The following is an 18,424-nucleotide window of genomic DNA, read 5'->3' on the forward strand; positions in this document are numbered from 1 at the left end:
TTTTAGGGATAATAATTTTTGATAGAATTATTAGATAACGAAGAAGTAAATTATTGAAAAAATTAAAAATATTTTGCTTGCTATTTAAAAATATTATTAAGCAGATGTTTATGGTACCTGCTGGTATTTTAACATAAACGAAAACGTCTTTAACATTTAAAAATGTACGCCAATATAAAATTGTAAATTTTTTTTCATTACTAATGAAAATTGTCAGGAAAATTCAGATATAAAAGCATAGGGCAAATATGTTTAAAATTTACCCACAACGGACACGCATAAAGTGTGCCTAGAAGTATTTGTAGCTTATTATCTCTTATTAAAGGTATTTGTATGTAAGGTAGTACAAGCGACAAGGCAAGTTTAGACTTGTGGTTGAAATTATTTGTACCTTATTTTCAACTTCGAATATGAATTTTGTTATAACTTCGTGAATGTAGACGAAAAATAAGAATACGATTTTTCGATATCTGCCTTTGTTTTCGAAATATCGATAGCTAAATAATTAAATAAAATTTTCAATTTTCGATATTTTGAAAATTACTCCAGATATCGATTTTATTTTTACTTTTCGTCTTATATTATCAAGTTATGACATAATTCACCATTAAAATTAAAAAGATATATTTTTTTAAAGTGTTCTAGCTACCGTGCTCATACATCCTAAATTAGTCGGGCACAATGGGTTTTTTTTGTTTTCAATAATTTATTAAGGTTTTAACATTAATTTTAGTAGTTTTTTTTCTCCACCGACTAGTTTTAGAGAAATCTATGAAAACATATCACCCATCTACGGTTTTATCATAAAACCAATGTTAAATATGTCTACTTTTGAAGTCATTTATTTAAATAATCGGACAAACTCCTCCTCCTCTAAAATTTTCAGAACTGATTTAGACTTAAAAAATCACGCTTTTTATTTATAATTTCCTAGGTACTATTTTTGGGTTGTAAAAATGTTGTTTAATTATTTGGCCATTAAATCACACCATCTCTAAATATAATATAAAAAAATAGGCATCCATATGTAATGTATGTTTATGATTGATTGATTATTAAAATAAAATTCTTTTAAATTATGAATTATTAAAATGATTTGATAAATAATAAATATTTAATAAATTTTATTTACAATTCAATTGAATTTGTTTTCATTTCAATGTTTCAATAACATTTTATTATGTTTTTCCTTTTCTATATAACAATTATGGTTTATAAAATAAAACAATACAATCCATGTTTATTGTTATTCTTATATATCTAATGCTAATGTCATGTTGTATACTCTTTATATCAATAACTATTTTATACACATTTACAGCTACTTATAGAGTGCAGTACATTCTTTATAGCTCAGGCAACAAATCTACAAAAACAACTTTGGAAATCATTTAAAAATATTCCTGTAAACGAAGATTAAACCCCTATGACAATATAAGACGAAAAGTGAGAATACAATTTTTTGATATCTGGTTATTTTTCAAACTATTGAAAATTGAAAAGTTTGTTTCATTATTCAGCTTTCGATATTTGATAAACCAAGGCAGGTATCAAAAAATTGTATTCTTATTTTTCGTCTACATTCATAAAGATATACTAAAATTCATCATCAAAGTTGAAAATAAGATAAAAATAATTTGAACCCTAAATCTACCCTATTCGTACATCCCTTATATGTATTGGAGGCGCTTGGTTTTCTTCTTTTCTATGTCATTGCTAATACGTTTACTTTCTATTAAATAGTTTTTTTTTAAATTCTTTTTATTTATTCCAAGTGCAAATTTTTAAAAACTTTCAAAATATGTCGTTTTTTGAGGATTTTTCCATTAGAGCAATGTATTTTATATCGATTTCAATGATATTTTTCTTAATAATTTGCATGGATATCTAAGCTGAAATTTGTAGCCACATATTATTCTTTGAGTTAAAGTCTATCTATAAAAAATTTTGAGTCTTTAAATCAATTATTGTTGCCATGCTCATACATCCTTAAGTATTTTTCGAAAGTCACTTTCCGAGTTATTGGCGATTAAAATTTGCAATGATAAACGTCAAATAACGGAAAAATTTCACGTTTTTTTGAAAAAAAAAAAAACGCAGAGCTACACGACTCTTATCTATTCAGAATAAGCTATTCTTCTTTTGTTGGTTGAACTACTAATAAATTGGTCTACTTTAATAATATTTTTAAGTGAATCATTTTAATATAAAATATTATATTTCATTTCAAAAATATGTAACCATATTTAAGCATTGTGATAATAATTGTTTCTTCCTAACATAATCATAATTAGCATTTTAAACAATTCTCAAATTTTGGATAAATTAATTCGATGGCAGGCACATGATGTCAAGATTACTATGGACAGTTGCTTTGTTTTTAGTTTGGTGTCACTTTATCCCCTCCGGGAGGAAAGTGTCATAAAATTATGACATAAAATTATCTTTTCAATAATGCCAGTTTCATTGATATTAAAAATAATTTACTCTCTCTCGATCATCATCCCTTTACCAGCCTCTTCCGAGTATTCGCTTAGTGTAAACTAGGCATTTGTATTAAAAATAATCTAATATCAATATCCAAGTAGAATATCGTTATAATCATGAAGGGCATTATTTCAATGACATATCTGGCTAGTCGATCAAGGCCAAAATAAAATGCTTTTTTTATATTTTCATAACATGTTGTTTAGATTTCAAGATCATGTAGAACAAGTGAAAACAAACAATTGACTGAGTTAATTGTTGAAATACCATGTATAAACAGAGTTGATTACTCGATCACATTACATATATATACCTATACATGTCACACATACATAACTGATAATCCCATATTAATACATACCATAAAATTTGCATCTAGAGTGTGCCCTGGTGAGTAAACATGTGTGCCTTTTGTTCTATCTCTAACGGTTTACAAGACAGGTCCCACGGACCCAAGACACAATTAACCTATGTTGCTCATTTACGAACTCGACCTCACTTTTTAAGTCCTGAGTGAGCTGTAAATTTCAGCTTGATATCTATTTTCGTATTCGAGTTATCATGTTTACAGACGGACGGGCGGACGGACAGACAACCGAAAATAGACTAATTAGACGATTCTATTAACAACTATTCCAAAATTTTGTTCATAGCATCAATATTTTTAAGCGTTACAAACTTGGGACTAAACTTAACATACTATGTATATTTCATGCATACATGGTATAAAAATGAGAATAATCAATATACAAAGATGACTTTACATTTCATTTCATTGACAAATGTACGTAAATAATGCATGATAAAACTGACTCCCTTGCACATGTTGAATGAGTCAGGATAAATTATTTTTTTTGTTCATTTTCAATTTATTGTCTGTAAATTGGGTCATTGCATTTTATATACATACTTATTTGTTGATAAATTTCACAAAACATGTCATGCGATATGTTTATGAATATTTGCTTAAAAATGAAAAAAGGGAGTGTGATTGAACTGTTTACAAAACAATATGGAAGGGCTTAAAGGAAGGCAGGAATTGGCAACAGAATGAGAATTACCTCTCCAAGATGATTGAGAAGGATAAGAAATGACCAAGCATGATTATTAATGCGCATGTCTTAATATACAATATAATATTCTGGCGCGTATTTACAACATAATGACTGCCATTTAATAAATATTATTTAATAATTAAACTTTACTAACCAGTGATACATGTCCACTTTGAAATATCCCTTGCAAATAAAATAATATCTAACCATTTTTTAGAGCTTGTATACAGAATTAATTAAACAAACAGTAACTATTGAAGCAGCTGACTTCTTTCAGTACGATCATGCGCATTAAATACATTGCTCTGTTATTGTGTCTTTCTGTCAGCTATTTCAATATTGTGTTGTTGTCTTTGTTAATCTTCTCTGTGAAGCAAAAATGTAACTACTTGGCACAGGATGGGGCAGCTAATAATAGTTGGTCTAAGTTTTCGAACATGAGACAAAATCAATGTGAATCCAGAAGTGTTAACTTGCTTGTAAAGCGAATATCTTGATTCTTAAAGATTTTTTACAGCTCATTCTTAAGAAAATAAAGAACCAATCGAATATTCTTTCGCAAATTTTTTGTAAAAGTTTGATACGCTTCTAAACTATAAAATTGAGTGATACAAATTTTTGAGATTCCAAATCTAGAAAGTACAAGTTTTCAAATGAGTTATTGTGGTTACAAATTCCATGATTTTTTTAAAGTTTAAAATTTTGGTAAAATATTGTGTATTTAAAATTTTAATTTTTATAATTTTGATGAGTATATATTATAGTTAAGACTGGATGGTATTTGCTACTTAAAATAGTTGAATTACATTTTTGAAGGATCTGTGCCGGAATAGCAAGGATTTGTATAAAATCGGATTCTAAAAATTGCATATCACATGAAACATACATAAAATCAAAATATATGAATAAAATATACCACTGCAGTGTTTACATATAAATAATACACCATTTGATAATACCTATAAATATACATAATATGCTATGCAAGTACAATTGTTTATTTTGTTGATTTTTCACCCTTTTTTTCATTACAAAACATATTATAAATGTTTATTTTATTTAAATTATTTTAAGATTATTATATTACTTCAAAAAGCTACTACCATCTTTTTATTTTAAACAAAAATAGAAGATATATTTATGTACATTTGCAAATGCATACATAATACACATATAGAGTGTCCTCGTGTTTCGAAGTTAATTTTTTTTGGACTAATTTTCGAAACTGTCTTAGGTTTAAATTTTGGTCAAAAAATTAAGAGTAAAAGTTTTGGAAGCTATAACGCAAAACGGTTTAGTAAAAATACAACCCTAGTTTGTGAAATTACTAACATTTTTATTACACAAGAAATAAAATTATATTATTACACAATAAAGAAAAGCTTGATTTTTTTACTTGTTTAAAAACAACAAATTGTTTAAAATTACTAAAAATAAATTTTATTTTGAAAATTGTATTCTAGTAAGATTGCTACACTTTTGTCTGCAATAAAACAGGAATTAAACATCAGTTCGTTCATTCATTACGCTTTTTTCTTCAAAATTTACGGTCGCCAAAATTAAACGTAACGCTTAACGATTTAGTTTTGTACGTGCGTTTCGACGTACAGTTCTAAAAAATATCAAGAAAACATCACCAAGAAAATTTGAGAAATGGAAATGTTTCTGTACCCTTTTAAAAGTAAAAGCTTTATATTAATAATTTGAGTTTGAATGCAAATGCATGCCAAATTCTTAACAAAAGCAGATTATTAAGGTAGTACGAGCGCCAAGGCAAGTTTAGATTTGTTTTTGAAAATATTTGCACTTTATTTTCAACTTTGCTGATTATTTTCAATTTTGTTATAACTGCATCAAAGTTGACGTAACATAAGAATACAATTTTTCGATATCTTCCTTGATTTTCGAAATATCGAAAGCTACATAATTAAACAAAATTTTCAATTTTCGATATTTTGAAAATTACTCCAAATATCGAAAAAGTGTATTCTTACTTTTCGTCTTATATTTTCAAATTATGTTTCTTCATCAAAATTGAAAATATATATTTTCTTTAATTTTTGTCCTCACTATCGTGCTCATAGATCCTTAATTAGTCAAGCACAGCGGGTTTTTTGTATTTTCAATAATCTATTAAGGTTTTAACTTTAATTTAAATATTTTGAAGTCATCTGTTTATTTAAATAATCGGGCAACTCCCATTCCCAAATTTTCAGAACTGATTTGGACTTGTCCAACTTCATATAAAAAATAAACCAAGCCTTTTTTTAAAAAAATTTCCCTGGCGCTCGTACATCCTTAAGGGGAATCAAAAATTATATCCTTCATTCAGAAATTTTATCACGGGATGGTGAGACACCTTGTATAAATAAGTATTTTTAAATTGTGTTATTATTATTATTTGAGTCATTGCAAATATTCATTTAAAGAGTTCGTATAATGTATACAATCAGTTCGGCATTACTTACAGATTCTTTTACACATGACTCATCGTAATGCATATTATATTTATATTACTTTGACTAAAAACATGCTTAAAAACAGTAGTTGTCGTGGTGATATTCTTTAGTTTATTTATTTCGTTCCAGTATGTAAAATGGGCACTTCTTGTAAATATTTGTTATTACGAAATAATTAATTATAACAGTAGTTGAAACTTGTTGAAAAAGGTAATTTTTTGATTTTTGAAAATTAGTGAAAATTGGACTTTGAAAAATTAAAATTGGGTTAACGAAACTACAAAATAAATCCCTGATTTTTCTTTGTTAGGGGAGAAATAATCAAATTTTGAGTTTGAGCAAATAATCAAGTTGTTTCTTGCTAAATCACCTTTTACTCTAAATTTTGTGGAATCTCGTACAGTTTTTTAATTATAATTAATTTGGTTGGATAAGGTTTATTAACTAACTAGAATTCCTATTTTTGTTTCTATCGTAAAAATTTATTGAAGCAAATGAAAAGTTACTGAAATTCATGGCTTATTTTAGTTGAAAAGAATTGCGTATTTTATAAGGATATAATTTATTGCGTATTTAACGAGTTAAAGGCAATCCGCTACCGGACTGGTTGGGAAAGATGGAAAATTTTACCAAAAACAAATTAAAAATTCATTGGATTTAAATATTAAAATTGTCTAGAAATGCATTACAACAGAATTTTAAAATATGACGATACTTAAAAAATGTCTGATGATATTTTTTTAATATTTACTAGGTCTAGAGTCAGGAGTACTATTATTTTAACTAATTAAATAATTACATAAATCCTATTAATAGTGATGCCTGTCTAAATTTAGAGTGTTCTACTGTACAATTGGAGTTTACGGATCAACATTAAAGAAAGTCCTTGGGTGTAAAATATTTCGTAGATGAAAAAGTTGTTAGGCACGACTTTCTATAAAACAGTCTAAAGATTTTCAAATATTAGACTTGGACCTAGACTATATTTATAATAAATATATGAAATAAAATTATAAGCATATAACCTTATTAAACCCATCCGTTTTAATTTTTTTTTCCTATTTAAATATCTTTAAAACAAAACTAATTAATATAATATTTATAGACATGTTAATTTTTTTATAACATCCTCTTAATTTGTTTACTAATATTCATTACATTATTATTAATAATATTTTATTATTAATTATAATTCTTACGTTTTATACAAAAACATACTAAAATAAAATCAATTGATTTATTGATTAAATTTATAAATTAATTAAACTAACTATAGGCTACCAATTTTTTTTTGTTATTTAACTTTTTGATGCTATGGAATAGTATTCGATCTGTAAATCGAAATTAACAAATGCCAAATGTATAAGTTTTTGCTTGTCTATCGTGAAAGTTGGTATCTGTGGTGAAATATTTCTCAAAAAAACTATAATATCAATTTGAAACTTTAATAATGATGTAGAGGCTCTATGAAACTCCGAAGTTCCATGCATGGCAAATTATAGACGAAAGAAAAAAACGTCATACGAAAACCTCGATGCTATACCAAAATATTTCTCTACTTATGCTCACAAACACAAAATTTGAAATTAGTATAAGTAAAGAAAAAATATTATATTAAAAAAAATTGTAGAAAAAAAATTTCTCTATAATTTGTCAATCAATATAATAATTTATTTAATCAAAAAGATATAAGCCTGACTTCTAAAAGTCCTAGGCACCACAATTTGTTATGGAATGTAGTCTACCTCCTATGTATATTTTTTTAATCTAAAAATAACAAAGGCCACTCACAGCATTATCAAATAAAAATCAAGATGACATTATGAGGTTGGTGATAAAAACAGATTTTTGAAAACCAGTAGTCATTTTATAATAAAATATCAGTTTCATGTCGCTATTAATTAAATTTGATTAATTGTCCCTGATTATTGTGGTTCTAAATTTACTAATTTCCGTTTCGCTTTTAAGTCTACGTTTAATTAGTCGTTTTTGTGAATGAAATTTTTTAATTAAGGCCATAATTCTTCTTTTTTTTTGTCGTAGCCCCAAATTGATGTAATGTATATTAAAACTTTTAATATATTTTTGTGTGTTTTTTTAAATACTTTGATGTAAAAGTATGGAGAAGTTGGTGGAAGAAGTCGTATTTACGTCATTTCCAAGTTATTTTTTGATCAAATTACACGGGTTTTATTCAATTTCACTTGGTATTAGCTTTTGGGTGTTTTGTAATTTTTTTATTGGCTAATCAAATCTTCTAAAAAAATAAATTTTCTAACCAATATAAAACTTTTGTTTGGTTTGAAGCGCTTTTTTTTTGCGATTTTTTCCAATGTTACTAAATCTCTAAAACACTCGATTAGAGATCGATTTAAATATTTCATTCTATCAATCGAGAGAATAAAAGTGAACATACGACCCACAAAAAAGTTTTCCGAGATTTAATCAAGAAAAATTAATTACCCCAAATTAGAATCTAAAGGTCTTAAGGTCTAATAATATGAATATTATTAAAATGTTTGTAAAATCTTAACTTTTAAAAAAACTGACTAAAAACTAGTCTTAGAATAAGAGAAAAATAAAGATGATTCATCTACCAATGGAATTATTTTAAAACATATAATAAATTAAACAGTCACTATTTATAATTTAACCATTAGGCTCAATTAATTAATATTTTTAATTATTTCTTTTATACAACAGTAGTTTATTGATTTTTTTTTGAGTAAATATCGCCTTTGTGATATTATGTATGGAAAGTAGTATAAATTAAATTAAATTATAAAATCAACTTTTAAAGCAAATAATAAACATAAAAAAGAAGTCATTTTGAAGGTAAGTTAGATAATAGGGGATATGAATCATTTATAATAAATTGATTTTAATAATATTTTAAACATATAAAACTGCATTTTTATTTAAATCAGACATTTAAATTAAGATTTAATCCTTAATTAGTTAAGGTTTTTTTACGCGATACTCAATATCAAGTCCAAAAATAAGTAATTTATTAATGATTTTACGACGTGACTTGAGGGTTTAAAAAATATTCGAGTAAAGATTAAAAATCTTTTTTCTAAGAAACTCCAAGTTCAGGTTTAACTACAATATTGACATAAAAATGGAATTATAAAATTGTGTAGTAAGTTTAATTAATTACGGGAAAATTTGATTTTAATTAAAAATTTTTTTTAATAAATATGTATAAAAATAACGATAAACAAAAGACTTTAAATCTCAAGATTTTTTTTTCATTGAAATATTCATTTTTGTGAAAATAAAATCTACAAAATTGGTATCTACGCCCGTGAAAAAGAAGTACTTTTCTCACTCAGTGTGCGTGGAAAAATAGTTCATTACTCTTCTAGTGTGAATTCGTTCCCATATTGGGGCGGTAATTAATTCAGTTACTATAGTAACTTTTTTAATTTTCTATTTTTCTCAATAAGTCAAGACAAATTTTAAATAATAATTATCGTTTATTTTCACATATTAGAGGCTTAGATAAAGTTTTTGTTCTCGTGCTATGCACTCGATGCACAAATTTCGCAGGCGTACGTTAATAATGCTGTTAACACACTAGTATCGTAAATAACTATTCTATGAACTAGAACTTTTTTTTACAAGGCAACTAGTACACTTTCCAAGTGGCGTATTTTTTCATTATATAATATCAAAGATGAGAATTAAGATCGAATATTAATCGAGAGCAAGATAAAAGTAAGTATCTCCTAAGATACTTACTAGTACACCCGCTGTGATTTCAAGAGGCTTGGATGACTTGCAACAAGGAGAAATCGAGCTGTAATTTTTATTTCAATTTTCGTTACATAGAAAACAAAACTGAGAAAATATTTTTCAGATTATTCAAATGTTATAAACTAATAATTCTTATAAAAACAGATTGTATTTTTGATTCTAAAAGAAATTGTTATAAAAAGTAAAACATGAAAATTTTAATTAAAACTTACCATCATGAATAAAAGGCGAAGTATTCGTTGATGTTGGCGTCGGCGTATGTGCTGGTGTTGGTACACCAGATGTAGTTGATTTATGATCACCAGTTAATGGGGAATGATACCCGCCAAGAAAATCAGTCAAATCTGGTACACATCCAGAATCATATAAATTACCGCCACCAGAGTTTGGACCAATAGTATTAGGTGGTCCACTACCTGTTGATGATGAGTTGACAGAAGCAACTTCACGTTCTCGTTCAACATCTGTAAAAATACATAAAATAACGTTATGTAAAATTTTGTATAGTAGTATAACAAAGTGTCTGGACTATCAATAATTTTTTACGACAAGAATAAAAATTTTATCGTCAAAATTGGAAATTTCTGATGCACTTGCATACTCGTCAAACATTCTTAAGTTTTTTTGACTCGTTAAACTTACTCATCATATGACTGAAAAAACGATGCCCAGCAATGCCAAACTTTAACCATATAATTTGATGTTTGTTTTTGATCATTTCTTACAAATTTTCATAAATTTATTTTCTACTAATTTCGAAGCACACACAAATTTACTCTAACACTTTGTTATAACAAAAAAATATGCTTTTAAGTAATCGCGGTATTCGAACTTCGACTAATACATTGTTTTGTAATTGAAGATCGTTTCCAATTTTATTCTCTCTTAGAAATCATAAATATTTCCGAGAATAATAGTTAATCAAAATATATTTTTGTGTTTAAAATATAAAAGTTTATAAATGATTGGCTATTTAAACTGACTTTTTTTGAATTAAATTTACATTAATTTTTCAATTTGGTTATAGAAGTGTTATTAAGAAACAAATTTAAAGATATTTCAGGTAAAGAGCCAATAATTTTAAAAAATCCAAATCAAATCAATTTGAAATACACATAAATTATATATGCAATTAAAATAAGGCCATTTGAATAGAAATACCGTATTTTCAAAGTAAACTCTCTCAAAATTAAAAGAAACGATTTCAAATTTTTATTCTCAAAATTATCAATTTTTATAAATTGAATTTACAACAAAGGTTTTATTAGTAAAATTAATTACGTAAAAAAAAAATTCATGCCGAAATAAATATTCCCAAAAAAATTACAAATTGAAACAAATTTGTATAATTCGTCAGGTGTTCGTGATTAATAAAAATTTAATATAATCAAATAATCAAAAATAATGATTGAGATTACAAATTATCTGTAATACAATTTTTTTCGTTTATATTAATATTTCAAAAAAAAAAAATTAAAATTACTTTTGTACATCATGTAATTCATATGAAATTTACTTAATGAATTTAAATACACTAAATTTTCATTCATTAAAAATATTGAAGATTATGTCTTTAAACTTACAGAGTGTGTTTAATAACATTAGGCACGCATGTATAGAACTCCGGAAAAAGTTATAGTAAACGATTAATATACGTAATTAACACAGTTTTCAATTAACGTAATATTTAACTGTTTTTTTTACAATCAGCTATGTCTCCAAATTTGTTCACATGAATTAAATATAGTTTTAATCAATTATCTGGATAGTTAAATTCAATCCAGTTCAAACATAAGCAAATCGACATTCAAAAAATTGATCTATTTTTCTAATGAGTAAAGTCTTTCCTATACGATTGCGACTAAGGTTTAAAACCAATTGGAAACTAACTTTCAATCAATCAGCTTTTTTGGTTTTTTATTAACAAGTACAAAGTTAAATTCATGTGAAAAGGGCTCCATGAATTATTTTTAGATGCAATTTATGATTTCCGTGGTATTCAAATGTATTTATTTAAGCTGAAAATTGTTATACAGCTTGTATATTGCATATAAATAACAGTTATGACAGTCAGTCAGTTCAATGTTAGAACAGGGATGGTCAGTCAGCCCTTATTTATGAACAGTAAATATATAAGTTTCATTTATGATTTCCGTGGTATTTAAATGAATTTATTAAAGGTGAAAATTGTTATAAAGATTGTATATTGCCTATAAATAACAGTTATGATTGTCAGTCAGTTCATCGCTAGAACAGTACTGGTCAGTCAGTTGTTATTTAAGAAAAATAAATAGATAAAATTTATTTATGATTTTCGTGGTATTTAAATGAATATATTAAAGCTGAAAATAGTTATACTGCTTGTGTATTGCATATAGATAACAGTTATGACAAGCAGTCAGTTCAACGTTAGAACAGGGCTGGTCAGTTTACAACTTTGGGCCGAGGGCACACTTCACAACCTATTTTATATTCGTTTATTTTTTACATTAATTTTGCTAAATATTTTAAATTTATTGCTAATTATCCAGCGAAACGGGCAGTTTACAGCTGGTATATTCTATAAAATATTCTTATCTCGAATGTTTAAGTCCCAATAATCCAATACACAAATAGTATATCATACACTATGTAATATAAATTACATAAATAATTCTAAAGCCGGAATTGAGTACTTGACTGATAAAACTAACCTTGATATTCGGAAAACATATAATTTGTAAAAATTTTGTGTTCATCATAACATTTTCACGCAATTTTTATACAAAAGCAATTTTATTGAAAGAAAATAGGCAAGTATCTAAAATTCTGAAGAACAAATCAAAATATTGTTATGTAACTTTAAGTCTTGAGAATTGGAAATGAGCCATTTAATTTTATTGAGTTTCTGTGACTTAAAAAAAACAATTAAATGAACTCAAAGAAATTTTATGGAAAATTATCAAATAAGAGTAAACATTAAAATATGTTATTTTATAGCTGAGTAAAATTGTAACGCACTAATAAAATAAAGATAATTTTCATTTAATTATAAAATTGTTTTTATAATATCATTGGAAATTCAAAAAATTTTGTTTGTTGTACTAAAAACATATATTTTCATATTTCGGATTCCAAAACAAACAAAATAATTATTTTTAAATCGAATTAAGTTTCGAAAAAAAACACTAATACTTTTTGTAATATTTTAAGTACTATTTTTAAGCTTGAAATGAAACCGTTAGTCTAAAAATCTAGCATTTTGCCATTTTAATCTAGCAGAAGAAGAATACTACTTTTAATTTTTGTACTCAAATTTTTAAGCAGATGATTTTCTGTTAGGCAGTATAATTTATTTTAATTACACAGTAATTCTGAAAAAGTAGAAATATATTGAAATAAAAATATATATCACAAGAATATTTGCTGCTAAACCCTCTTTAACATGCATGTAAATGCGAAACAGATTTTCCATTTTATGGGAAAATTAGTTAACATATTCCTATTATTTTTTTATTGATATTTTTCATTTTATTAAAAAATTGCTTGAAAACTAAAAAAACTCTATTTTTCGTAAAAAATTAATTTATTGAATTTTGTCTCGAATTCGTCCAATTAAAATTTGATATAGGAAGTTTTTATCTCTCAAATATTATTAAATTTTTGACGCTCACGACAACAAAGTTAATTTCTTAAGGAAAAAGTAATCAGTAAAATCAACAGATAAATGATTGTTTAGTCTTATCATTTTAAAAATTTGCTTCCTTTAGTACCTTGATTTGTTTACGTGATAAAACTTGATCATTCATAATTTGATTAATTTGTCTGGATTAAAACAATTATGATTACGTTTTGATGGTAAATAATTTGGCTCAAGTAGATAAGTTAATCAAAAATAAATAAAAATTCAATTTTTTTACATAATCGCGAAATCAAATGTTAAAAATAGATGTTTACTAACGTTGAGAGCCATAATATAATACCTTTGTCCTGAACGACCTTCAACTAAGCCGTCTAATAATTATATTCCTAAACTTTATCGGTAGAAAAATGGGGCATCAAATCTAAAGCTCCCACATAATTAAATGAAATTTTGCATTATAACAGTAATTATCACCAAATTTGGACTAAGCAATTTTTTAGCAAATTTCTATACCTTATGAAATATTGTATACAAAAAAAAGTCAGTCAGGGGAACTGTCGACGGAAGTGAAATCTTAAAGCTTTGGAATAACAGGTCTTTGGTCTGGTCTTTGACTGGAACCTTGGTTCCAGAGGAACTCCAGAATAAATACATTTGAATAGTTAGATTGGTAATGTAATATATTATTTATATGCGTTTCAACCATTTATTTCATGGGTTTTAATTTTTTTTTGCGGAATCTTCATAAACATTTTGTAGTGAACCGAATTGTGACTCACTTGGACACACTTGCAAGTCCATCCGTTAAGGAGGATTTCAATAACAAACACACGCGATGACGGTAACGGTGACGATGACCGATCCTTGTGTGTGTTGTAAATAAGTCCAATTATTCGCCGAAACGACTTTTGTTAAAATAGTTGGAATGGTGAAGCCAAAGGGCATATAGTGAGAACGAGCAGGAACAGTTCTGGAAACGGATAAACGTGATTTAAACAAATCAATAATTTTTTTTTTCCTTTATGGCTATGGTTCGAGAGCGGCTTTATATTAATTAGATAAGTGTTGAATAAAGCGAATATTGTTGAAAATTAAAGGATATACTTTGAACAATTTTAAAGTTAAAATATTAAACAATGACAGCTTATTCTACTTGATGAATTCTGGCAGTTTTGAGTACTCATACAGTTTTGATTTATTTTTGCCATTAAAATTGTATTATTTCTACTGGATCACTCTGTATAAAAATATGCATATGAAAAATGTTTTAAATATACCCTGTACACATACAATAGTAGAATATGTCACATAAAAACAAAAAAAATAAAATAATGAATAAAAATAAGAGCAAAACTATATGAAAAATATGTAAAGAATACACATACACACATATAAAAAGATGAAGGGGTGCAGAGATGTAAAGGGATTCCTACAAACTGTGTTAAAATGTGATTACAGTCATCCGGTGTAGCGTCGCGCGCCGGAAGTGACGTGGCAACAGCGCCAGCAACTCCACCTCCGCGCTATTTATAAGTTTTATTCGTCACATAACAACCGACAACACGAGAGAAAGAAATTGTGTGTATGTGCTTTAGTGTACAATATAAACGTACATACATGCATACATACACATCGTAGTTTTTCAAGTGCTTTTTTTTCATTATTTCGTTTATTATTATATTAGTCACAGAAACGAAGCAATGAAGTTCGAAAAATTTGAAATATAAGTCGGATTTGGAAGCGATTTTCGGCATTCGAAAAATATGCAATTTACATAAATAATATGCATTTAAAATTAGTTAAGGTTTTTAGTATCGCTTAGCACGAATATCGCGGCAGAATTGATCTCCGGGGTACCTGGTGCCCGATTCTATCGCAATATTCGTGTTCAGCTACCCTAAAAATCCCTGAGTAACGAATCTGGATCAATTATGACCAGATATTCCTGTTCAGCGATCCCAAAAACCTCTGAGTAACAAGTATGGAATCATTTTCATCTCTATTAACTGAATTGTGAATTTAGTATATTTACGATTAATCTAAATTGCAATTATAAAATGCATATATTTAATTTCTTATAAATCAATTTATGTCACAAAATTTCCTGACGCTCTAACGAATCGAATGCCGAAAACCGCATTCAAATCTGATTTACTGTTCAAATTTTCGAATTTTGACCGTTTTTAGTATTTTGTTTCCGCGACTATATTTGCTTGTGCCTGAATTAAAACACTAACTCATTCAACCTACTGAAAATAAAAAATTAGAATTATTTATGAGATGTAACGCCAATCATCTAAACGATTATTTAAATGATGAATGAAAAGAATCGTTTTAAATTGCACTGTTTACTGTACTTAAAATGCAGTTGTTTAAATCGTTCTAAACTGTCCGCTATAAAATATAGAATGCTTAAATTTTTTTTAAGTTGGTTTGAGCACCTCATAATAATAATTATGGTCTAAGTTCTGCCTGGTTTTTCAAATTAATGGTGAAGGAAAAAAATATTACACAATTTTCAACCGTCGGAAAATTAATTTCATTGATAAATTCTGTTCGTTCAAATCTGGCTTGAGATTGTTGAGCATTAGGTCTAACTTCGAAGTCAAGACTGTCACTGGCCTTCATCTATATGGATAGTTTCAAGCTCGGCTGCTAAATAACACAATGATATGTTTGAATTTGGATCGATTCCTGATAAAATCGGATATTAAGTGTGTATAGCATTATGTAATGTTTAATGGCTCGCGGACTTAAGGTATTTCGATACCGAAAAAATGAAAAAATTTGAAATTTTATTTACCAATAAATCATATTTTGTGAAAAATCAAATCGATTCTTCGAACGATTTATGAGAAATTAACTATCAAAGTTAGTGTTTTCAAAAAAGAGCACATTTCTCATAAACTGTACAGAGAATCGATATGAATTTTTCACAACCTATTGAAAAGGTTGAGAAAGGTGATTAATTGATAAATAAAATTTTAAATTTTTGTTAGCATTTTCATTTTAACTCTTTAAGAAATTACGATACTTTAAAAATGAAAATGATACCAAAAATTTTAAATTTTATTTATTTATCCATTAATCATCCTTTTATACGTCTTTTGCGAAAAATTCATATTTTCTGTACGGTTTAGGAGAAATTAACTATCAAAGTCAATATTTTTACTAAAAAAAGTTTTTCATTTTTATGGACAGTATTTTGGTATGATTTTAAAGCTTTAAACTTTAGGAATAATGATAAAAGTTTTTTATGTAAATGATAACATTAAAAGCACTTATTGATTTAAAAACCAACATTTATTACGTTTTCTTCATATACCACCAAGTAAAAAGGGCAGTTTTTAATAATTAATTTATCGCAAACCTGACAGAGAATCGGCTTGAATACAATTTTTGATAACACTTTCGTTCTGGCATCAAAACGCCATAACTTTATTTAGTTCATTAGTCAAAGATTGGCACATAAAGGCTTGATTAAGTGTGGACATTTTATATGGCCAGACGCAAACCTTTTTGAAAGTGCAGAAAAGGCATTAAACTTTTGATAAAAAATTATGTTTTATAATGACAAAAATAGCATGTTAGTAGTGAATTTTAACGATAATAATATCAATCATTTGCGATTAAAATAAACAGTATTTTAGGCACTAAAGTATATTTTGAGAATTTTAATAATTTTACTTCAAATAAAAACCAATATAAAATAAAAACCAGGGCACTATTTGCTATAAAAATCAAGGCCAACAAGGCTATCATTTAGTTTTGGAACTAAATAATACATCTACAAAAAAGTTTCAGTCACAAAATATATTAATGATGGCTTAAGACTATTGAAATTAATCCAAAAAAAAAATACACTTACCTTTTTGTAATATTTCTAGATGTTCCCATAATATATCACCCATAAAAGCGGGGGCACGTGCTAAGAATGCATCTTTGCCCATTGCACATATATCTTTGCCCCGCATACGAAATTGTGTTAATGTGATACCTTCTAATGAAAATTCACGTATTGCCCAACACACCCAATGTGTAACATGTTCTTCAGTCCATTGACGGGGATCTAGAATCAAAATAACATAAATTAATATTTATGTCAGAAAAAAGTAAAAAAAAATTATGCTTATTCAGAATCCGGCATTGTAAGAAATTTTTAAAATGTATTCATATTTTACAAACTGAGGAACTTTAGCTTTTAAATAACAAAAATTAGCGATATTCGAAAGTTTTTAACAGGTCGTGAAAAATATAGAATTGTAAAACACGTTATGAAATGATATATTTTTAAAATAAAATTCATTCATTTAAATAATTGTAAATCAATTATTAATAAAAAAAAATAGTAAATTACTTTTAATAGAAAAAGCAAAAGCTTATCAACTACTTCAATATTTAATTTCATATTTAATACGAACTAATTAAAGTAATTAATTACACTTTAGAAATTTAGAAATTTCATTCCGATTAATTTTAAGTACTCGTATGTTAAAATTCCAAACTTAATTCAGATTTTCAGAAAATTAATGTAATTTTTTAGATAAATTTTTCAGTTAATTTGGACGAAAAGTTACAAAAATGAAATTTTAGAAAGATGAATGTGTTTAATAAACCAAAAAGATCGTGAGTTTCAGTTTTGAGAACCCACAACTTGGTAGTTATAAAGTATACCTTAACAAGTAAAGAAATTTTGCATACCAAATCGAATTATTGGATAATCCTTTTGCGCTTTCGAGAAACTTGCTCGAATAAAATTTATTTTCATGAGAAAAATTTTTACTATTTGAAGTTTTACTCTAGTGCAAACGGTTTGCTAAATTTAATGTTTGCTCTTTTCAGCATCTCGCACTCTGTTAAAGACAGAACAAAACTATAAACAGCAAAAAATATTTCTCGAAAAAATACCAACAATGTTTGTTTAAAACAATTTTCCAAAAGCTCGAACAATTAAGCTGAAGTTCGGCACGGTATGGGTCATTACGGACACAAGTTCCTTATAACAAAATGCTTGTTTTAGATTATTGACCGTATATTCTGAT

The 18,424-nt window shown here is 26.7% G+C and overlaps 1 protein-coding gene across 2 annotated transcripts in view; it reads right to left on the bottom strand.

Moving 5' to 3' along the window:
* The window catches only part of LOC123292091 (ETS-like protein pointed), a 297,704-nt gene that overhangs the window by 59,545 nt on the left and 219,735 nt on the right, over window positions 1-18,424 (bottom strand). For both annotated transcript variants that reach the window (XM_044872620.1, XM_044872621.1), the window contains 2 exons: window positions 17,251-17,451; window positions 9,973-10,224 (listed from right to left, as the gene is read on the bottom strand). In XM_044872620.1, coding sequence (XP_044728555.1) covers window positions 9,973-10,224; window positions 17,251-17,451 — 453 coding nt within the window. The remainder of the gene's footprint in view (window positions 1-9,972; window positions 10,225-17,250; window positions 17,452-18,424) is intronic.

This window comes from Chrysoperla carnea, chromosome 2 (genome assembly GCF_905475395.1).
Source record: "Chrysoperla carnea chromosome 2, inChrCarn1.1, whole genome shotgun sequence".
Taxonomy (NCBI): domain Eukaryota; kingdom Metazoa; phylum Arthropoda; class Insecta; order Neuroptera; family Chrysopidae; genus Chrysoperla; species Chrysoperla carnea.